Source organism: Pteronotus mesoamericanus, unplaced genomic scaffold (genome assembly GCF_021234165.1).
Source record: "Pteronotus mesoamericanus isolate MK-2021 breed Mesoamerican mustached bat unplaced genomic scaffold, CSHL_Meso_final contig_33, whole genome shotgun sequence".
NCBI lineage: Eukaryota > Metazoa > Chordata > Mammalia > Chiroptera > Mormoopidae > Pteronotus > Pteronotus mesoamericanus.
The window spans coordinates 2606067-2629573 of record NW_026555135.1 but is presented as its reverse complement, the minus strand read 5'-3'; the positions used below and the strand labels follow the sequence as shown (position 1 = coordinate 2629573).

At 44.4% G+C, this 23507-nt stretch overlaps 1 protein-coding gene across 1 annotated transcript in view; it reads left to right on the top strand.

The window, feature by feature from the left end:
• The window catches only part of XRRA1 (X-ray radiation resistance associated 1), a 57358-nt gene that overhangs the window by 26405 nt on the left and 7446 nt on the right, over positions 1–23507 (top strand). Inside the window, exons 8-14 of the mRNA XM_054576179.1 lie at positions 1888–2016; positions 2918–3135; positions 6214–6254; positions 7609–7734; positions 16422–16515; positions 17236–17351; positions 20218–20559. Of these exons, the coding sequence (XP_054432154.1) occupies positions 1888–2016; positions 2918–3135; positions 6214–6254; positions 7609–7734; positions 16422–16515; positions 17236–17351; positions 20218–20559 (1066 nt within the window). The remainder of the gene's footprint in view (positions 1–1887; positions 2017–2917; positions 3136–6213; positions 6255–7608; positions 7735–16421; positions 16516–17235; positions 17352–20217; positions 20560–23507) is intronic.

The window sequence follows — 23507 nt, the reverse complement described above, 5'->3', positions numbered from 1 at the left end:
ACGTCCTAGGCATTACTGGAAGAGCCAGGAAGTTCTGTCTCAGCTTTCGCATCTGCTCCTCTCTGTGACTCACCTTGTTTTCCTGTACAGGTGAGTTGCCTCTGTCTCCCTGGACCCCGTGATGGGAAACATGACTGTCCAGGGCTTCTAAATATGTTACAGTTCAGCCACAAAGAGATTGCTTTTCTCCCTGACTCTCCCTCTCTCACTGTGACTAAGAGCACAGTATATTCCTTTTCCATGCTTCATGGTTTAGTTAAACATCGCCTTCCCAGGCTCCTCCTCGCCAGAGTCAGTGATTCCCACAAGTGTTGCACCCACTACATGCAATGTGCCCACCTCCTCCACAAGACTAAGCGACTTGCTTTTTGTTCTCTTCGTATTCCCAGTACCCAGCTCCATAAATGTCTGCTAAAGAAATCTGTATCAATGGATGAGTGAATGACTGTTATACGCTCTTTGAATTCACCTTCAAGATATATCTGACTTTATACGTATACTGTTAGAGTTCTTTTCAACTTTTGAACTCATTGCCTACCTTTGTCAAGCTCTCTCTGGCCCAGGGAACAGCTACCCTTCCATCTCCCCACCCTTTAATCCACGTGGGGCTTGAAGATGTGATGTGAGAGGTGGGTCCTCCAAGGAAGGGCCTGGGGTTTCCAGTCAAGTTTGAGCTCTTCCACTTTCTAGCTATGGGACTTTTGGGCAAGTCACTCAGAGTTTGAGTTTCCTCACCTGGAAAGGAAACACCTGTCCTCCATAGTGCTGTTCTAAGATGAAACCTAACACAATGCCAGGCATGCAGTAAGCTCTAAAGAAACATTACTTTCTTTTCCTCTTGTTTTTTGTGGTTTATATGTATATACAGGGTCTGGCACAAATAATGCCCCCTTTTTATTATAAAATCTTTTATTACAAAATCATAAGCATGTAATTCTGCAACAACAGTATCACACTCAAGCACACCATATGACATTTTAGGTGAAATGTACAAGTTAAAACTATAAATTATTATATCCATACTATTACCCTACCAACCACACTCAAGCAGGCCTTACTTCTGCTGGACCCTGCATATGCATTTGTGACTAAATGTGTGCATGTTTATTTGAGTGTATGGAGGAGTTGGAATGAAAACACGATTTGAGTCATCTGCCTGTGTGTACTTAAGAAGAATTACCTGGGCTTCATCCACCTGGGGACAAAAATGAGGTCACATTAATGGTAATACCTAAAATGCCACTTCCTCCAGCCTCACCTGTGTGACTCAGGACCTCAGCCTAGTAAATCTCACTCTTGGGTATTTCTGGGAATCCTCAAAGAATTTAAGTTGAAAAAGAGACTTCTCAATTTTTTACTGATATGTGCATTTTTTGAAGTCACTCTAGCCTCACTGCAGCCCACCTGCCTTGCCCGCCTCGCTCAGTGGCAAAGCTGCAGTCCATTGTGCCAAGGGCATGGTCTCCTGGTGCTCTCTTGAGAGCAAGAGTAACCATCCTTGGGGTGATACAGCATAACTGGTTGTCTTCCCTGACCCCAAAATCGGCAGGGTTCTCCCTGCAGAATGCTTCCCCCAACTTGGTCATGCCTCATTCGCTCTGGTATTTTCCATGAGCGCTACAGGTGCCTAACCCCACATTCTGCCCCAACCCAGTCTCACAGAGCCCATCAGTGAATGCGTGGAACCTTTCTCCATACAGAGGACTGTATGTATGAATAGGGTTGGGGGAGGAAACTACATGTTCTGGTCCTTCTCTAAGGGACCCTTCTTGGCCTCTAGAGAAGTTTCCAAGCTGATCAGACCTCTTGATTGATTCCTTATGATCCCATTCTTCCTGGGGTTGGAGTTTGTCCTCTGCTCATTAAGCAAGATCTTTGCACTCATAGGGAGGCATCTGTAACATCACTGACAAGCAAGAAGTACATCCTGAGGTTCCCAGCACTGGAGACATTGATGCTGGATGACAACAAACTCTCCAACCCCAGTTGCTTTGCCAGCCTGGCCGGGCTTAGCAGGTAAAACCACAAGCCTCTCTCTGCAGGGCTCTGTATAACCCCCAGCCTAGCTTACACAATGAGTTCTGCTCTGGAAGCCAAAAGACCTGGGTTTAAATTCTGGCTCCGCCACTTATATCTGCTATGTGGCCATGTGTAAGCCCTTACTCCCCTCTGAGCTTTAGCTCAGCCATAAAAGTAGGGCATGAGTAAAGACATTTTTGGTCATGTGACTGGATTAGAAGCCGCAAAGAAAAAGCCAGGATAGGAGGAGATATTACCAGAGACAGGATCCTGACCCTGAGAGAGGAGGGAGGAAAACAAGAAAAAAGAGAATCAGAAAGATAAGTTTAACTGAGTTTGGGTTGAGGTAATAAAAATGCTGTCACTTAAATGGATAAACTTTAGCCCTGGCTGGTGTGGTTCAGTGGATTGAGTGCTGGCCTGTGAATCAAAGAGTTGCTAGTTCGATTCCCAGTCAGGGCACATGCCTGGGTTGCGGGCCAGGTCCCCAGTAGGGGGCTCTTAAGAGGCAACCACACATTGATGTTTGTCTTCCTCTCTTTCTCCCTCCCTTCCCCTCTCTCTAAAAATAAATAAATAAAATCTTTAAATAGTTAAGCTTTAGATCCCTGGAAAATTTACTTTAGATTCAGCTACCATTTATTGAACAGTACTTTGTGCCAAGCCATTTACATTGTCTCATTTAATCTTCACAAGATCCTTGAAAGGTTAATAAATAATTATCCCCATTTTTGAGATAGGATATTGAGGCCCAGAGAGGATAGGTCACTGGCTCAAGGTCACACAAGAGGAGTAAGTGTCCAAGACCGATTCCATGTTCCTTCCCTAAAGTTGCTTGATAAGTGTCCCTGAGGTATAATCATTGCTGTGATTTTGTATTCACTTTCCTTAACTGAAGACTGAAGAAGTTAAGCCTGGACCAAAACAAGATTTTCCGGATCCCATACCTACAGCAGGTTCAGCTCCGTGACGGGTCAGGGGATTGGGTTGAACACAGGGGGAGTCCACGGAAAGGGCCCCAATCCATGCTGCAGCCCAAGTCATGGGTGTTTGAGGCCTCCGATGAGCACCCGGATTATACTGTACTGCCCATGAAAAAGGATGATGACCGGACAGGTGAGTGATGCCCCTTGTTCCAAAGACTCTAGCCCCATAGTGGGAGTGCGCTTCTAAGAGTTTATTCTGAAAGTCTGTGGCTCCCTGGGGAGCTGCTGCACTTAAGCTATTGGGCCTGGGGAGGTAGAGCTCTCATAGGAATTATTTCAGTGACTCCCGAACTAGTTCTCAGTTAAGATGCTTTTAAAATCCAATTAAAAGGTGATTTTTTTTAAAAAAAATCTCAACAAGAAACTCAGAGGTAAGACTTCCCAGAGATGGTTAATTCTGGGTGCACCCAGGTTCTGTCACTCCTTTCTCCTGCCATCCTTGGCCTGCTTGCTTGTCCTTGTAGACTGGTTCCCACTGAGGTCTCAAGGTGGCCACCGCAGTGCCAAGAATCACAGCCAGATAGCCACATTCAGAGGCAGAAAAGTGCAGAAATGTCACCTTCATTATATATACTGCTCCACTGTCCTAGTTCTCTATTACTGTGCCATTACCACTCTGGATTTTTTTAAACATTTATTTCTAGAAATAACTTACATAGAGTAAAATGCACAAATGTTGTGTATAACTTGAACTTTTACAAATATACACTTCTTAAACCATGACTCACTCATATTATAGAACATTTCCAGCAGCCCATGCGTTACCCTTCCAATCAATACCTCCTCCAAGAATAACCCCCATTGTGACAATCACGATAAATGAGTTTTGCCTGATTTGAAATTCATGTACAGTTGATTCTTGAACAACAGGTTTGGCTTAATGAACAGAAATTTACATTCTCACAGTTCTGGAGGCTAGAAGTCTAAGATCAAGGTGTCGGCAGGTTTGGTTTCCTCTGCGGTCTCTCTCCTTGGGGTATAGATGGCCACATTCTTGCTTCGTCCTCACATGGTCATCCTCCTGTCTGTATTTTCTGTGTCCTAATCTCCTTTTTTATTTTTTATAGAAAGACCATTCATACTGGATTAGGACTTTGCCTATCCTAATGACCTCATTTAACGTTAATTAACTCTTTTAAAGGCTCTATCTCAAATACAGTCACATTGTGAGGTCCTGGGGTTAGGGTTTCAACATACGAATTTGGCAGGGGTACAGTTGATCCCATAACAAGAAATCTACCCAATTTTACCTTATGGTTTATGCCTTTGGGTTTATACCTTAGGATTCATGTCTTTGGGTTCTTACTTAAGAAGTCGCTTGATTTTCTCACAGTCACAAAGATAGTTTCCTTTGTACATTGCTTTTCATTTACATGTAGCAGATTTTTCTGAGTTTCTAAAATATCCGATATCATTTTAATTTTGATATTATACTTGAATGCTAGTTTGGTTGATTAGAGAATTCTGGCTTTAAAATAATTTTCTCTTAAAAGTTTTGACAATATTTCTCCATTGCCTGCTAGATCTGTTGTTGCCAATGAGAAGTCTGTCTCTCTGTTGGAAGGCAATTTTTGCTCTCTGGAATTTAATATATCCCTTTTATCCTTTGGAAACTTCACTAAGATGCATCTACATGTACAACTCTTTTTGTTTATCCTGTGAGGCACTTTAAAGGTTTTTTCAACCAAAGATATATGGTTCTCTTCATCTTGGGGAAATTTTCATTTTCCCCTTTCCATTATCTTTGTCATCTCCATCTCAAATTCCATCATATGGACCTACCTTGTAGTCCTCTTTTCTGTTGTGCTTGATATTCCTTTGCCTTTTTGCACTGTATTCTGAAGGAGTGTCTCAGCTTAGTCTTTTACTTTATGAATTAGCTCTTCACCTGGGTCTGTTCATTCACCCAGCACATTTATTGTCATCTATTTGATTATCATATTTTAAATTCACAAAACTGTTAATAGCTTCTCTCCCCTGCTTTTGATTTAGGAATGAAATCACTTTTGAATTCCTCAGAGAATACAATTATTCCATTTTAAAGCTTTTATATTTTTTGTTAACTAAACTCTGTTGAGGTTTTTATTCAGATGTTAGTTCTTCTATTTCTCATATTAAATGACTTTGTTTCATAGTGTTAATTCTCCTCAAATATCAGGAGATTCTTAGTGGCGCATGTTTTGTTGAACAATCCCCATGCAGAGCCTTAGGCTGCAGGTTCTGATAGCTGGGGCAGCTTCCTGGGAGTGTGGGGAAGGGCAGAACATGCATTCAGGCAGCGTGTGCGGCAGCTCATCTCTCTGGATGAGGAGTCTGTCAGCCTCCCCAGACGATCACTCCTCAGCACCCGCACCTGCAGCCATGGCCCATCCTTCTGCTAATTCTTAATTTGTTTCTTACACAAACCTTTCCCAAACTCCTTTCCAGACCCTCGTCACAGGTGGTATTCCACCCATATTATTGTTTACTTCATTTCATGTCACCTTTTTCAGTATAACATCCTTACCATGTGGAAGGGGTCTTGTTAGCTGGAGCAAAGGTGAGCAGTGCCTGCACAGGATGTAGTCCCAGCCAGTGCTCTGATTTATTAGGTTGAACCCAGCTGTTTATTGGCTCATCTCATTCTGATGGTCCCAAGAATAAAACCAGCCTGCAGCCTCTTCCCTACTGCTGTGCTGCTGATTACTCTTAGTCTTTCTCCTAAATTCACTGTCTTAACACATTCTATTTCCACTAACATAACAAATAGTACTTTCAAATTCTCTGACAGAATATCTTTTATCTACATTTCTCTCTTCTAAGACACATTGGTTTGTCTTCTGATCAGTAATGCTGACTGCCCAGTAGTTCTGAGGCTAGAAAGAGCTTGCATGTTGCAAAGTGAAAAAGAAGGTCAGTATGGCTGAAATATAGTAAAGGAGGGGTGCAGGGTAGCATGAGATAAGATTGGAAAAGTAGGCAGGGGTCAGGTCAGGCAGGACCTCAGAGGACTTGACAAGGAGTTTGGACTTTATTTTGAGGCAACAGGCTTATTACCTGACAGGTCACAGCCAGCTCCTCTTCCCAGTTAGCATTGGAGCTGAAGACCAGTGAGGACTCTTATAGGAGGCACCCTGCTCTACACAGTGGGTGACAGAGCCAGACCCTGGCCCTTCTGGAGTCACTCCACCCTCTCACCAACCTTTGTTCTGTGTCTCCTTTGTTTCAGAGGTTGTGTTCTCATCATACCCTGGATTTTCTACCTCGCAGGTAGGATCCATGTGTTTTATGTTTGTGTCTTTGAGTTAGAACATTAATTTTAATGAACAGAAATAAGCTAATGGAACCATGAAAGACATTTGTATATGTCACATTGAGGAAGCTGATTCATTGAACAAATATTTCCCAAGTACCTATCACATGCTGAGCACTGCGCTGGCCTGTGGGATGCAACTGTTGGACTAGATAGGCAGGTTCTCTGATCTCACGCAGCCCACAGACTGGCTTTCACTGTGTCCTGCTGCTATGCAGTAGGTTGACGTTGCTGCCTCAACTGATCAAGCTGGGATTGAAGTGAGGCTGCCACCAGGATGAATTTCATTAGCTCCTAACAAGAGTCCCCTAAAGCAAGTGATCCTTGCCAAATATACCACCATCCAAGGTCTAATCCTTGGTGCCATTGGCTTAGACATCTTATTTTTGTTAGCCCAGAATACTGATTTTTCTCTCAATGTAGACACTTACTACCCAAGCTCACAAAGATTGATGCACTAACTTAATGTTGATTTAGTCTTTTACAATATGCAGTATTGTACAGGACACATTAGTTAACCGAGCTTGGAACAGAATCTAGTTCATTTGAACCCAGTCATTAGCCCAACATCTAAATTCCTATGGTTCCATCTAACTCAAGGAATCAGTGAGTGAACTGAGTTAGGCACAGTTAATCCAGCAATTTCAATTTCCTTTTGATCAAACATGTTGACCCCGAGGCAAGCTGGGTTGTACTGAGAGACCATGACGCTGTAAGTTACGCAGACACACATTGTGCCACATTCAGACCCCACGGCCTGCCTGAAGTAATCCAGGACGTAGCTGTTGTTCCATCCTGGGAAGACAAACCTGCACTGTAGGACGTGAGCTAACGCATCAGACCAGGTGTTCAAGGCTCAGGTTACTCCTCTATTTCTCTGCTAGGAAAAGTCCCCTTAATGATGCAAGAGCCTTCCCCTTTGTCCTCTGGAGAAATTTTAGTCCCACTGTATAGAAGGAGGATCCAGTTCAGGATAAGCTGCTGTAGGACAGAGTGTGGGAGATGGGGGGCAAAGAACCTCTGATGTCTACACTTGTGCTGTGTCATCCTTTGGCCTCAGAGAGCTCGAAACTAGAACTTTGGGTGCTGGAGAATTAGCTCACATGTGACCTCAGAGAACTTGGAGCCAGAACTCTGAGCTATCAGAGACATTGTCCTTTATGATCCCACATGTCTCTTTTGGCTGAGCCTCCCTGCAGTGATCATTCTTTCCACCACATGCCATAGGAAAGGTCAGTTGGCCCTGGGCAGCTTTCAACTTCTTAATCATCAAGGCACTCTGACTTTGATTTTTTTTTTTTTCCTACTAAGACAACCAAGGTATGTGCACTTCCTCCCATATTTGAGATTCTTCCTGTGAAGTCACTGAAGGCCAGGAACCAGACGCTGGCCCCACCCTTCCCAGAGCTGAGGTATCTTAGCCTGGCCTACAACAAGGTGACTCTCTGCTTCTCTATCTATTCCCTCAGGGGCCCAGATGGGAGGGTGGGATGCCAGCTGCTCTGGCCTAAAGGCCAGCCCTCTAATTCCCTGCATTACAGGTATGAGGGCTCAATTCTCAGTGTAGGGGGAAGTGGAGGGAGTGCAAGCTAAGACAGGAGTCCCTCCATTCAGTCACAGATATTTAGCACTTAAACCGTGTGTCAGGCTCTGTCTTAGGCACTGGGTATACAGCTGTATGAAGAAAGATCAGGCCTCTGCCCTTATGGAGCTTGTCACCCATAGGAAAGACTGATACTGGACAAATAATCACAGTATAAGCATGTTTGGTGTTATGAAGAAATTCACAGTGCTAAGAAGTATATCATGGGGGTGGGGAGGTGTCTAACCTAATATTTGGGATTAGGGAAGGTTCTAGAGAGAGTAGTGTTTAAGCTAAGACCTGAATCAATGAAGTTAGTGAGTTGAAGAGTAAGGGTAGAATGTAGAAAAATGTCCTAGCCCTAAGGGTATAGCAGATGTAAAGACCATAGGACAGATTTAACATGTTTTTTCTTAACATGTTTTACATTAATATATTTCCCCAATATCAATGTCCTGTTAGAATTCCTGTACACCCCACTAGATGAGCCATCCTCAAGTCTGGCATGTGGGCCTCTTGTAAGGTACTCTGCTTACTTTCCTTCTAAGACAAGCAGTTGGTACAGCTAAACTCCCCAAGTGTTTTCTTCTAAGAGTTTTGTAATTTTAGCTTTGACATTTAGGTCTTTGATCTATTTTGAGTTAATCTTTATGTGCAGTATGAAATGGGGGTTTTCTCAATACCATTTATTGAAAAGACTGTTCTTTCCCCATTGAATGATCTTCGCACCCTGTACAAAGTAGACCATAGATATATTCTTTCATTCTTGAAATTGGCAATTTTTGTCTTTTCTCATATTTTATTGATCCAAAATAATTAGAAGTTATCCCTTTGATTGAATTTTTTATTAAACTAGCTGCTGGTTTCACTGAATTTCTCTATTATTTGTCTCTTTTCCATTTTACTGATTTCTGCTCAACCCTTTATTTTTTGCCTACTCACAATGAATTTAACTTGCTCCTCTTTATCTAATTTCCCAAGTAGTGTAATTTTAGGCCATTGATTTAGACCTTTCTTCTTTTTAATATAAGCATATAAAACTAAATTTCTTTCTAAGCACTCTTTTAACTGCATCCTACAAATTGTGATTTGTGTTTTTATTTTCATTCAATTAAAATATTTAAAATTTTTATTGTGATTTCTTCTTTGACCTCTGGGTTGTTTAGAAATGAGTTAATTTCCAAATATATGGAACTCTTTTACATGTCTTATATTTGTTGATTTCTAATTTAATTCTGTTGTGCTCAGATAACATAAGCTGTTAGGTTTTATTCTTCTGAAATCTGTTTAAGTTTGCTTTATGGTCCACCCTATATTCTATCTTTGTGAACATTCCATGTGCATTTAAAAAATGTGTATTCTGCAGTTTGCGGGGATAGTGTTCTATAAATATCAATTAAGTTCAGGTGGTTGGTAGTGTTACTCAGGTCTTTTCTGTACCGTTGTTTTGTCTAGTTGTTCTATCAGTTATTGAGAGCTGTGTGTTAAAATCTTCAGTCACAATTGTGGATTTTTTTTCTCCCTTTAGTTTTGTCAGTTTTGGCTGCATGTGTTTTCAAGCTCTACTATCAGGTACATATACATTTAGAATTTTTTATCTACCTTATGTGTTGATACTTTCATTATTATGACTGTCATCCTTTGCCTCTAATAATACTCCTTTCTTAATGTTTATTTTGTCTGATTTTAATAGAGATACAGAACATACTCTTACTATCTATTGGCATGGTATGTCTCTTTCTATCCTTTTACTTTCAACTGATTTGTAGCTTTATATTTAAAGCACTTCTCTTTGAGACAGCATATGGTTGGTTCTTGCTGGGGTGTCAGAGCATATATCTGTGCTTCTGCTCTAGCCTCAGCTTGCAGTCTTCCCTGGGTTCCTACACCTGAGGGTTTTATCTCCACACTCTTGTTCTTTCCCCATCAATAGGCTGTTTTTGCCTGTTACTTAGTGCTGGCTAGTCTGCTGGTAGCAAGGCCAAAGGGAGGGTACAACCCTAGTCTTTAGCAGGCTCTGGGTTCCTGTATCTCGAGAATGAGCCTTTCTCAGTGATCCTACCCCTCTCCCAGCAGTAGAATATCTCTAATGTAGTGGACCCCAGTTGGTTTCCTGTCCACTATCCCAAGAGTAGTAAGTTTTAATTTTTTTATCTCTTCCCTCTCCACCACTCCCGCACCCTACCCTCCATGCAGGGCTCTGGGCCCAACAAAGATTGCTGACTTTCCTCAGCAACTTAAGCCTTTTGTTTACTAGGGAGAAGGGTTGGCAAGAATTCCTGCCTTTCCTGCAGAGGCAGCTGCTGAACTCCTCCGGGCCTACAGCCCAAGGAAGCTGTTCTCCAGCCTCCCTTCCTGTGTCCAGTCTTTCACATACAAGTGGGTGTGAATTCTCCTTACGTCTGCAGCCTGTTCTCTTACTCTAGCCCACACTTGGCCTTTTGCAATTATTTAAAACTTTTAGTTGATTTCTTCTTAAATGCTCGTGTGGCACTTGCCATCTCTTCTTCCCACATTCTGCCATAGAAGAGCCAGTGTCTGTGTCCCATGTCTCCTTCAACATGCCCATCCAACTTTAGCTTTCAGGCCATTTGATTGCCCTGAGACCTTAGCTCTCTGTTATACTCAAGAAAAGTGATGATGTAAGTTATTCAGTTTTTTAAATTATATTTTATTGATTATGCAATTACAGTTGTCCTGATTTTTCTTCCTTTGCCCCCCTCCACCCAGCAACCCCAACTCCCTCAGGCAATCCCTCCACCATTGTTCATGACCATGGGTCATGTGTATAAGTTCTTTGGCTACTCCATTTTCAGTACTGTACTTAACATCCCAATGGCTATTCTGTAACCACTTATTTGTTCTTAATTCCCCCACCTCCTCACCCATTACCCCACACCCCCCTGCCATCTGGCAACCATCACAACACTCTCTGTAACCAGGATTCTGACTCTGTTCTTGTTTGCTTAGTTTGTTTTTTAGATTCAATTGTTGATAGGTATGTGTTTATTGCCATTTTATTATTCATAATTTTGATCTAATTAAATAAGTCCCTTTAACATTTCATATAATAATGGTCTGGCAATGATGAACTCCTTTAGTTTTTTCTTGTCTGGGAAGTTCTTTGTCCACCCTTTGATTCTAAATGATAGTTTTGCTGGGTAAAGCAATCTTGGCTATACATCTCTGCTTTTCATGACTTTGAATATTTCTTGCCCATCCCTTCTAGCCTGCAAAGTTTCTTTTGAGAAATCAGTTGACAGTCTTGTGGGAACTCTCCTGTAGGTAACTAACTGTTTTCCTCTTGCTGCTTTTAAGATTCTCTCTTTATCTTTAACCTTTGGCATTTTAATTATAGTGTGTCTTGGAGTGGGCCTGTTTGTGTCCATCTTGTTTGGGATTCTCTGTGCTTCCTGGACTTGCATGTCTACTTCCTCCACCAAATTAGGGAAGATTTCTTTCATTATTTTTTCAAATAGATTTCCAATTTCTTCTTCTTTCTCTTCTCCTTCTGGCACCCCAATGATGCGAATGTTGGGCTTTTTGAAATTGTCCCAGAGGCTGCTTATACTATCCTCATTTTTTTGGATTCTTTTTTTCTTCTTGCTGTTCTGATTGGTTGTTTTTGCTTCCTTGTGTTCCAAATCATTTATTTGATCTCAGTTTCATCCACTCTACTGTTGTTTCACTGTAAATTGTTATTTATTTCAATTAGCATATCCTTCATTTCTGACTGGGTCTCTTTTAAGCTTCTGAGGTCCTCACTAAGCTCCTTGAGCATCCTTATAACCAGTGTTTTGAACTCTGCTTCTGATAGATTGCTTATCTCCATTTTATTTGGCTTTTTCTGAAGTTTTGATCTGTTCTTTCACTTGGGCCATGTTTCTTTGTCTGCTTCTTTTGGCAGCCTTCCTGTGTTTGTTTCTATGTATTAGGAAGAGCTTCTTTGACTCCGTGTCTTGGTAGTATGGCCTAATGTACTGGGTGTCCTGTAAGGTCCAATGGCACATCCTTCCAGGTCACCTGAGCTAGGTGCTTCAGGTACACTCCCTGTGTGGGCTGTGTACACTCTCCTGTTGTAGTTGATCCTTGATTGATGTTGGTACATCAGTGGGAGATATTTAGCCCCAGGTTCACTGGCTGAGAGAACTGGCTGTGACCACTGTGGAGGATCAGCTGTGCAGAGGCTGACCCCACAAAGCAGGACTTATTTCAGCAGAGCTCTGGTGCCTGCTGAGCCCACCCCTTGAGTGTGTCACTTGTGGAGGCAGTTGGGTGGTGCTTCAATGTGGTCTGAAGTTATCCACTGGGTTCACTGGCTCTGTAACCTTCCAGGAGGTGCAGGCTAAGGTCAGCTGCCACCTGTGCCCTGCCCACCCACCATAAACTACCAAGTGATCTATAGATGGCAGCTTCTTGTGCTTGGCTTAGAGGTATCCAGGAGAGGCCAAGCGGCAAACTAAGGCTGGCTGCTGCTAATGCTGAACCTGGGGCCACTTAGTGAGAAGCACAGGGCACACACTAAGGCCAGATGCTGCTTATTTAAGAGGTTTTAAAAAAGTCAGAAGCATAAGCCAAGAGAGGCCATTTGTATGGATAAGCCACTGGAAACAGCTTGGGTGGACCCACAAATTGGCTAAGGCAAGGTCTCAGGGAATTATCAGGGTGGGACAAACAGTGTGAGCCAGGTTGATGGAGACTCAGATATGGTTCCTGCCTGTCAGCGCTGTGTAGGGAGGGGTCAGCAAAGGATCATTGCCTCTGCTTGCACTTCTATCAGAGAGAAAGCTGCCCTCCTAGCTCTCACCTTGAAGCCAGACAATGCAATTCCTTCTGGTATGTCCCTGGTGCATTTTGAGCTGCTTCCCCAGCACTGGAGTTCAGAGCAAGTCCATCAGCATCCAGACCCCTTAAAAGGAATTCCTGGGACTCTAGAGGCCCTCTCTCTCACTCAGCCACAATCCCCACTGGCTTTTATAACCAGAAGTTAAAGGGACTTCTCTTCCTGGCGCTGGAACCCTGGGCTGGGAGGCCTTGTGTGGGGCTGGGACCTTTCGCTCTTCAAGGGGGACCTCCGCACCTGAGATATGCCTCCCAATTTTTATTTGCCAAAATTGGATGTGGGACCAGCCATTTGATGTCTCTACCCATCCTACCTCGTGACTTTTTCTTTATATCCTTAGTTGTAGGAGTTCTTTCTGTTCAGCCAGATTTCAGGTCTACTGAATGATGGCTGTCCCGTAATTTAGCTGTAATTTTGATGCAGTTGCGGGAGGATTAGAGTGCCATATTTCCCTAAGTCACCATCTTGACTGATACCACCACTTTCACTCACCTTTAATACTATTTACTTAGTTCATAAATTTGATATATTAAGTTATAGTCCCTTAACCCAATGAAATTGGGTAGAAATTTCAAGTTGTCATTGCTACCTGAATTTATTTCCAGGGGCACTCAACTTACCCTATAGCGAACAAGCTAGCCTGATGGCCAAATTCTTCTTACATCAGCCAGAGTCTTAAGGCATATCTTTCAGGTGGGACTTAATTTCACAGAAAATTTGATACATGTTCCCTGGGTATCTTTCAACTCTTTACTAGTTTTAATTGTAACTTTTTTCAGTTTTTTAGCCATCTGACTTGGATGGATGGAATTTTGCATCCTGACAAAATTAAATTTTCCATCCCCCATTCTGTTTGACAGCTTCTGGATGACCTGATTTGCGTATAAGAGCTGCACCCTATTTAACCACCATTATATAGTCATTTATCAACACAAATTAGGCATCTTTGTAGTTTCGTCCTCCCTCCCTCCTTTTCTAGTGTCTAGATAAGAATTGAGCAAACTTCTTCTGTAAAGGGCCAAAAATTAAATGTATTACTCTCTTGCAGCTACTCAACTCTGCTCTTGTAGCACAAAAGGTAATATGGAAATGAATGAGCATGACAGTGTCCTAATGGAACTTTACTAAATAGATGGGGACCTAGACTTAGCCCATGGGCTGTATCTGCTGACCCTGGTTTTTGTACAGCCTCCAAGCTGAGTGTGATTCTTACATTTTTAAATGGTTGTAAAAAACCAAAGAAGGATAATACTTCATGACACATTAAAATTCTATGAAACTCAAATTTCAGAGTACATAAGTAAACTTTTGTTGGAACAGAGCCAGCATACTTATTTGCTTATGAATTGTCTATGGCTGCTTTTGTGCTACAACAGCAAAGTTGAATATTTACGACAGAGACTGTATGGCCTGGAAAGCATAAAATATTTATTACCTGGCCCTTGACCAAAAAATTTTGCCAAGCCCTGGTCTAGATGATCAAAGCCCACTCCTAGTTCCTTTTCTTCTCTCACTCTGTACTCTCTCCCTAGGGATGGCTTCACATACCCACTGGCCCATGAACAGTGACTCACAAATTTTCCTCCGGTACAGGCCACTCCCCTCTGCTCCAGTGTACCCGCTGTCTATATGATTCTGTGCTTGGAGGTTTCAAAGGTACCTCCAAAGTACATGTATCCAAAGTGAATTAATGATCTTTCCCTTCAAACCTGATGGCCTTTCATTGTTCCATACCTTAGGGAATAACTCCATCACTCATCCAGGTACTCAAACCAAAGCGTGGTTGTCACCCTTGATACTTTTCTCTCCCTTACATTGCTCTTTCCCACCCACATGTCCTCCATTACCAAATCTAATCAAATTTAGGTCCTCATATTTGTAAAAATTCATCTAATAGGTTCCCCATGGACCTGTTAACTAAAACCTTTGACTAGCTTTAGTCTGGCCCATTCTTGCATCACTAGCCTCATTTTGCAAGAAGCCCCCTTTTTCTCAGCTCTAGTCATACTATTCTTTAAATCCCTCCAGCAGGCTTTTCTCCTCATGGTTAGGACTTTCACACATTGTTCTCTTTGCATGGAACACTTCCTCTGTGCGTTAATTAGAGTAGTAATACTAGCTACTGCAACACACTTTAAAATCTCAATGACTTGACACAATAAAAGGTTATTTCTTCCTTTTACAAAATTCACTGTGGATATTTCTGATTGGCCAGTGGCCTTTCACATGACCATTCAGGGACCCAGGTCCCTTCTGGCTCTGGCATAGTGTCTTAAGAGTATGGTATTGGATCCCGTGCATCTGGTGGATAGGTGGTTGAGAGATGAAGAGGATCATGCAGTGGGTTTTGAATGGGCTATGGCTGGAAATGGCATTTCTCACTTCCACTGAGATTGCATTGGCTAGAACTGAGTCATATAACCACATCTGGCTGCCTGGAAGGCAAGAAGATGAACAGTCTATCTGTGTGCCCAGCAAGTAAAGGAAAGGGTTTTGGTTAATACAGAGGTTTGTCTGCTTCATACTGTATCCTCCACTGCATTCACTAATTACCTTCCACCCATCCTTCAGATCTCAGGAACGCCTTATCTCCCTAACTAGGTCAAATCACCCCAGTGCTTCATGTGCTTCTCTTTCATGGCACTAATCAAAGCAGTAAATCGACTGTCCTTTATGCTACAGTTTCTTCCTTGCTAGGCAGTGCTCTGTGAGGACAGGAGTAATATCTGTTTTACTCAGCTCCAACCCAGTGCTTGTCACATGCAGACATTCAGTAGATATTTGATTGGATGAACAAACATGAAAGACAATGACTAGGTTAATTGCCCATTGGACATGTTATCCAGTGAATCTCCAGAGGAAACCAAGCTGAAGTGCCCTCCTCCTTCCAGCCCTCAGACCTCAGCACTAGAGGGTCTGACCCAACAGCTTTCATGTTTCCAGGCATCTAAAAAGTCACTGCCCCCACTCCTGGCCTCTGTGATACTGATATCTCTGACATTGTCCTGTTGCTAATAGACACCCTCCCTAAGGTTGTCCCCAGATGTTCCAGCCACTCTGCTCAACACAGATGGTGTGTTTTTTGCCCTTCAGAGGCTGTGCTCACAGGGGTGGAGCCGCCTCCAGGCCCCAGACAGCCATGCGGTCTCCCTTACGATGGGCTCTGCCTTTCCCTTAGATAGTTGGGTCCCCCTGACCTCCTGTCCCTGTCCCTCCCCAGATCAGTGCCCAGGACAGGCCCAGTGAAAGAGACTATCAGGAGAGCTGTTGATAGACTGATGGGGTGTGTAGAGGTTGCAGTGAGGAAGGTGAAGTATCAGACAAACTGTATCCTGAAGCCAAAGTCAATGCCCTGCCTCCCTTTCAGACTCATTGCAAGACAAGTGCTATATGTGTTTGTTATTTTTTGTTGTTGTTGTTACCAACATCCTTAAAACATGGGATAGGCTACATAACCAGTATGGAGAAGGGAGAAAAATTTGTAATTCTCAAGCATTCAACAGTGATGTTAGAATTTTGAACAGGAGGGGCAAGGTGTTCTGGGGGTGAGCAGGTGACATTTCAAGGATACGAGGCGGCCCAGCATGAGTCCCGTCCACAGCAGCACCACATCCCCAGCCCCTCCCCAGCCTAGCAAGCATGTAGCCCTGCAGAGGTGAGCAGCACTGTTAACCGATGCTCTCTCCTGCATGCTCACAGATTGCGAAGGAAGACGCCATCCTGCCCGTAGCCCTCTTCCCATCTCTCTGTGAGCTCATCTTTCATAACAACCCTCTGGTGGCCCACAGAAAAGGTATGGTTCCTGCGAAGCTGCCCACCCCCACCCCAGTGCCCAGGAAGCAGTGTGGGGACCCTCATCCCCACTTCCTCGATGCCAAGCCCTGGGCTCTGCTCTCCATCATGGGTGGACAAGGGGGATGGAGGAGACACTGCAGAGCACCTGCTCTACACCCACTCATCCCGACAGCAGCCCCGTGAGGCAGGCGTTACCGGCCCTGTGCACAGGGAGGTCCGTGGTCTACCCAAAGTCACACAGCAAGAAAGAGGCATAGCTGAGGATGGAATACAGGATTATCTAGATCCTGCATGGACTATTTAAGCAATACCCTGCTTGGTGGAACAAGTCTGTCGTGACCTCATTTACCAGTTGGGAGGGTGCAGGGCTGTTCTGTCCCAAAACATACTGAATGCAGTGGCTGCTGTGTCAGCAGCAGAATCCACTGTCCAACATGAGGCGGCAGAAGGCATTTGAGAGTCCTGGGCCCTGGAGGGACACCAGCAAAGTTCTAATCCTTGCTCCACACTATCCTTGTTGCTTTGGGCAAATTCCTTAACCTCTCTCTGTGTCAGTTTCTTCATCTATTGCATGGGATTATGGGTACCTACTTCCTAGGGTTGGTGTGAGAATTAAGTGAGTTAATACGTGTACAGCAATTTGGAAAGTGTCTGGCTCATAGTAAACCCCTCATAAGTCTTAACTAACCATAATCTTATTTTCCCATCATGGCTCCAGGGGTCCCTCCACTGCTAAAGAGCTTCCTCCAGGAGCGGCTGGGGATCCACTTAGTTCGAAGGAGGATAGTGAAGGCTAAACATCGTATTTTGATACCTCGGAAAGCCTCAAGGAAGGTGAGGCTTCCAAGGTGGGACCTCTAAGCCCAGAGGCAGTGGAGCGGATGTCAGCGTACATGGACCAGCCTGGCAATCGAGCTGCATCCCTCCCTGCGCTCCCCGCCCTCCGCCCCCGCGGCAGTGCAGTAGTGTCTTCTCCTCTCCCTGCTCTTTTAATACAGAGAAACCCAGGAGGGATGAGGCAGTCAGAGAGACCCAAAAGGCAGTGTCCGCAGCAGGCTTGCAGGTCATTGCGTCCAACCCCCTAATTTTATGGAGAAACTGAGGCCCAGAGAAGGAGCTGTGAAGATGCGGGGAGAGTCAGAAGACCCCAGCATGAGCCGGGCCCCTTCGTTTTCCACAGCTGCCTGAACTTGGGCACGACTTTCCCTCTCTGAGCTTCAGCTTCTCAACTCTAAAACCTCTCCAAGATGCTGAGAGGCTCGGATGGAGCAACAGATATGGAAGTACGTGATAAACTCCCAAACCCATGCAAGTGCAAGTCATAGTCACCTGTGCAAGCACGGGGGCTGGGTCAGGCCTGGAACACACACCTCCTGCCTGAAGCTTAAGAAGCATTTCCTCAGGCTGAGAGCAGTCGGCTCCCTCTGGGCCCTCCCCAGCCAGTGGTCTTAGACTTGCCTTCTGGGATGCCATAAAATAAGTTAAATCCCTCCTTCATCTGATGAATTTCAGAAATTCCTGTGAAATGCTTCTCCCTCCTGAACTTTAGTCTTCCTATAGCCAAAAGCTGGACTGAGCGCTGCTGGCCCCAAAAGTTAAGTAGTTTCTTCCTTGCCACCTGCTCCACAGTCTGCCTCAGCCCAGCCTAGTTCTTTCTTGTCTGGAGCCCTTATAGGACCAGAGCAGCATTTAAAACCAGAAAAAGACAGACATTCAAAGGGTTTTCATCATCTTCCTCTTGTCTGTTGCCTCCTCCCCGTCTCTTCCCATCAGCAGCTGGGGAGGGCAGAAGTAGAGTGAGCCGGATGCTAAGCCCGTAATCCTCTCTCCTATGCACATAGCACCCCTGCCCAGTGCACAGCTGAGCACATGTGCTATCCCATAATCCTCACAACAGACAAGGAAGAGGCTCACATAGGTAAAATGACATACTTGTTAAAAATTAGCATTCAGGTCCAAAAGAGCCTTTAAGGTTCTGACTGATAGAGGATAAATACAAATCCAGTGGCCAAATGAGAAACAAATCAATGCTTTATAAATCTAGGCAAACACCATCTAACCTCCAATGTAGAGTAGACTGGAGAATGTGGCTAGGCCTTTAGCTAGACTGGAGATGCCAATACGTCCCAGCGGACTCACAGAGATGGCCTGGTGTACGCAGCAGACTCTGGGTCTTTTACTTAGCCAGTTACATGGACAAAGACTGCTGGCCCTCCCTCAGGCCTAGGCCTGGACAGAACTGGGGGAAATGGAAAACCTGCCAGAGCAGGCCCGGCCCCACCCAACGTGCAACCTCAACAAGAAGCTGGGTGAGCCCTCTGCATGAAGAACACAAATGGAAGATCAAACAGGCTGCCCTTGGTGCTGGCCAGTCCAGCTCACCGGGGACATAGGGCCCAGTGCCTGTTAACCTCTAGCCAATTAGCTATCCAGTCTTTCCTTGAGAAGGAGCTAGAAAAGTGGTGGAGGACCAGACAAAGAGCCTCTCTCCCCTCCCCACACTCCACTCCACCCCCCCCATCAGCCACCCCTTCCCCTACCCCCACCCTTACGCCGCTCCAGCCCAGACCTGTGAGAGGCAGGGATAAGGAACTGTTGCCCCTTCCCCACCAGCAGCAAATGATAACACTTGGTGTTTCTTCTGACCTTCTGAAAAAAGACTCTGGGTCCCTAAGCTCCAAGTGTAAACACTAAAGTTTTACATATTTTTGAGAAGGAAACATTGTTTATAAAACAGCCATCCTTCACACTTTTTAGTTTGTTAGGAAGGTTTGCGCACATCGTCTCATTCGGGAGAACACAGGCAGGACAGGGACTACGCTCCCATTTCACGAGAAAGACATGGGAGCTCGAAGATAGAACTGCGTTCCCGCCCATATTTTTCTAACAACAGTGCGTAGGTTCTTTCCACTCACTGCATTGTCTGTCAAAGTGTAGATATAAGTAGACCAAATACCTTTGACGAAGAATAAAATCAACCTACCATGTGACTTGGGAGGGAAGGAAGAGCTGAGCCCAGCTGAGGGAAACGGTGCAACGGCTGTGGCGCATGGCTCCCTCCTGGCAGCTGAGGCAAAGGAAGAGGGTGGAAGGGTAACAGGCTTTTGCTAATTTAAGGAAGCTGAGCAGTTCCAACAGGAAAGAAGTAATTTCCTTGGTCCTGAGCCCTGAGAGAGATTGAGCTTATTGATCTTTATATAAGGTGCGAGGACCCCCTGGCGCTGCTGCCTTCCAGAAAATGCAGGACCATCGCCCCCGTGCCCTCCTGGGCATCCCTGAGGGCATCAAGGGCACTGGGTTAAACCCTGAACAGAGGAATAAGGCTACTGAGGGCCAGAGTGATGTGGTCAGGGGATTAGAGTGAGGCCTGGAGCCCAGAACAAGAGTTAGGTAGTCTAAGCTCTGCCACTGAATAACTCTGTGACGTTGGACAAGTCATTTTACCTCTCTGAGCCCATTTCCTCATTATAAAATGAAGATAATTATTCACTGGGTAGTTCTGAGGTGTAAACAAAACAACGTATGTCATGCGTCGTGCACATCGTAGGTGCCCAGTTAAGTGTCATTTTGCTCCTTTCCTCCTCCTGTGAGTCCTTACCCAGTGCTCTGATCACTATACTAAGTGGCCTTCGGTGGGTGATTCTTAGGAGGAGAGATTCCAATTAGGAAGCAAAACACTTCAGCCCTTCTCCCATGACAGGTGAAAACCCAAGTCCCAAAAGTACCAAAGCAGCCTCTGCTTCTCCATCACCTCCCTGCCACTACGATCAAGTCTCCGTCAAAGGAAATGTCGGAGTCACGGGTGGCTGAAGGGCTGTCCACCACCAAAGACACTTCTCGGAAGCCAGAGATGCTCATCGAGGGCCTGGAAGGGCCTTCCCTGCACCACCGGACCTTTGTGCCACTTCCTCCCATCCGCTCCACCTCCTCTGTGCCTAGTGAGGAGACCACATCTCGCCGGAGCGACACCGCTGTTCACCTCAGCCCGGAGCACCCGTCAGATGAGGACAGCAAGAGCACAGAGTCCATCTTCTTGACACAGGTGCCTGGATCCACCTGCCCCTGCCCGCTCGTTCCCAGCTCCCCCAGATGGCGCAGCCCTTGGACGGCTGGCCTGCTGTCAGCCCCTGGAAGCCAGCACATGGCAGGTCTGGAAGTCCCTTCCAGGAGACCCATGGCTACTGGTAGGGACATCTGTGGGGGCACAGACAACACCTGGGGTCTGGCTGGGGTGTGGTTCTGACCAGTGTTTAGGAAGGGTTGCTGCTGCCTCTGCCTATCTGCCTAATGTCACCTCACTTCTGATGCTGCCTCCGAATCCTGGGAATACAAATGGATGGGACATGGTCCTGCCCTTGAGATGTCCTTCGTCTAATGGGCAAGATGGACGGGAACAGTGCACACAGTCAGTGCTGAGAACGAGAAACCCAGGAGCTGGAAGCCTGGAGGAAGGGGGAATGCCTCTGCCACAGGCCAGGAGGGCAAGCTTCCTGGAGAGGTTCCGATGAGATGAGCTTTGCAGGCTGCGTAGCGGTTAAGAAGGTGAGGGCGGGCATTCTGGGCAGGGTGAACAGCGTTACACGAGATACAGGGGAAGGAGTTAAAATGGCCTGTGCAGGAGCCACGATCGGTAGGTGTCAGTGCAACGGACAGGTAACTTGTAGGAAAAGGGAAATATAAGGCTGGAGGAGTTGGCAGGGTTCCCTTAAACTTTATAATGGTGCCATTTCCCTCCTTGATCTCCCCACCTCCAGTCCTGCCCCTCCAACTGCCAGATCTTTCCAGACTGTACATTCATCCACACGTTTAGGTCTAATATTCTATCCATCTATTTTTCACTCCACAGAGGACTTACAGTGACATTCATATTCATACAGCATTAGAGTATCTTTATGAAAGATAACAGAACATTTTTGGAGTAGAGTGTAAACAAATAAGCATTAATACATAAACAATTTAGAGCATTGTATGAAAGGAAAATAGGGACAGGAAAAGAATGAGTCCGAAGGTAATTCTGTCACTGAAACATGCACATCATGCACTTCTGCTCACAATAGAGGCCTATTGCCTAAAGCAAGCCTGAGCTTCCTAGCAACCAAAGCAATACAGCGGAGTCACCATGACAAAAAAAATCTTTTTTTCCTTGACTAATTGCCAAGGTTTTAACTTCCAGTACAATGATGAGTAGAAGTGGCAAGAGCGGACATCCTTGTCTCACTCCTGATCTTAGTGGGAAAGCTTTCAGTCTTTCACCATTAATTATAAAGTTTGTTGGGGGGTTTTCATAAGTGTCTTTTATCGGGTTGAGAATTTATTTCTATTCCGAGTTTGTTGAGTGTTTGTTTTTGTTTTTGTTTTTTTTTAATCTTGAAAGGGTATTAGATTTGATTACATTTGATTTCCAGGTATTAAACCAGCCTTCCATAAATGGGATAAATCCCACCTGGTCACAGCATATAATCCTTTTTGTGTGTTGCTCATTCAGTGTGCTAGTCGTTTTTTTTTTTTTTTTTTTTTTTTTTTTTTTTTAGGATTTTTGTGTTTATATTCATAGGGATATGACCCTGTAGTTTTCCTTTCTTGTGATGTCTTTCCTTAGTTTAGGTTTCAGGGTAAAACTGACTTCAGATAGTTGGTCGGGAGTGCTTCCTTTTCTGCTAATTTTTGGAAGAGTTTGCAAAGGATTGGTATTCTTTTTTTTTTCTTTTTTCACTCCTATACCAAAAAAATCTTCCCTGAACACACTTGGCTTTTTTTTTATTAAACTCCTCATCTCTGCTGTAGAAAATTTATTTATTTATTTTATTTTTTAATCCTCACTGGAGAACTTGCTTATTGATTTTAGAGAGATGAGAAAGGATGGGAGGAGGGAGGGGGAGAGCGGAAGTGCAGGGGGAGGGAAGGAGGGAAGGAGGGAAGGATAGGTAGATGTGAGAGGGAAGCATCGATCAGTTGCCTCCTGTATACACCCTGACCAGGGACCAAATCTGCAACCTAGGCTCATGCCCTGACTGGGAATCGAACCCACAACCTTTTGGTATATGGGATGACTCTCCAACCAAATGAACCAGACTAGCCAGGGCTATTTTTATTTTTAAATTACATTTTACTTTTAATAATATTTTGTATTAGTTTCAGGAGTACGGCATAGTGGTTAAACAATCATATACTTTACAAAGTGTTCTTCCTGATATTTCCAGAACCCGTCTGGCAACACACACAGTTATTACAAAATTATTGACTATATCCCCTCTGCTGTACTTTACATCCCCATGACTGTTCTGTAACTACCAATTTATGCTTCTTAATCCCATCAGCTCTTTCACCTAGTTCCTCAAACCCACCCCCCGCTGTCAGCCATCAATCCACTCTCTATGTCTGAGGCTGTTTCAGTTCTGTTTATTTTGCTCTTTAGATTCCACATATAAGTGAAGTTATATTGTATTTGTCTTTCTCTGACTTACTTATTTCACTTAGCATAATACCCTCTAGGTCTCGCAAATAGTGAGATTTCATTCTTTTTATGACTTAGTAATATTCCAATGTATATATGTAACATTTCTTCCTATCGAATTGTCTATTGATGGACACTTGGGCTGCTTCCATATATTGGCTACTGTAAATAACACTGCAATGAACAAAGGGGTGCACATATATTTTTTCAAATTAGTGTTTTAGGTTTCTTCAGATGCATACTCAGAAGTGGAATTTCTGGGTCATAAGGCAGTTCCATTTTTAATTTTTTGAAGAACCTCTAAACTGTTTCCTATAGTGGCTGCGCCAGCCTGCATTCCCACCGATGGTGCGTGAGGGTTCCCTTTTCTCCACACCCTCACAAACACTTGTCATTTGTGGATTTATTGATGATAGCCGTTCAGACAGGTGTACGGTGACATCTGATTGTGGTTTTCAATCAGGAAATTTGCATTTCCCTGATGATTAGTGACATTGAGCATCTTTTCATGAGCCTATTGGCCATTTGTATATCCT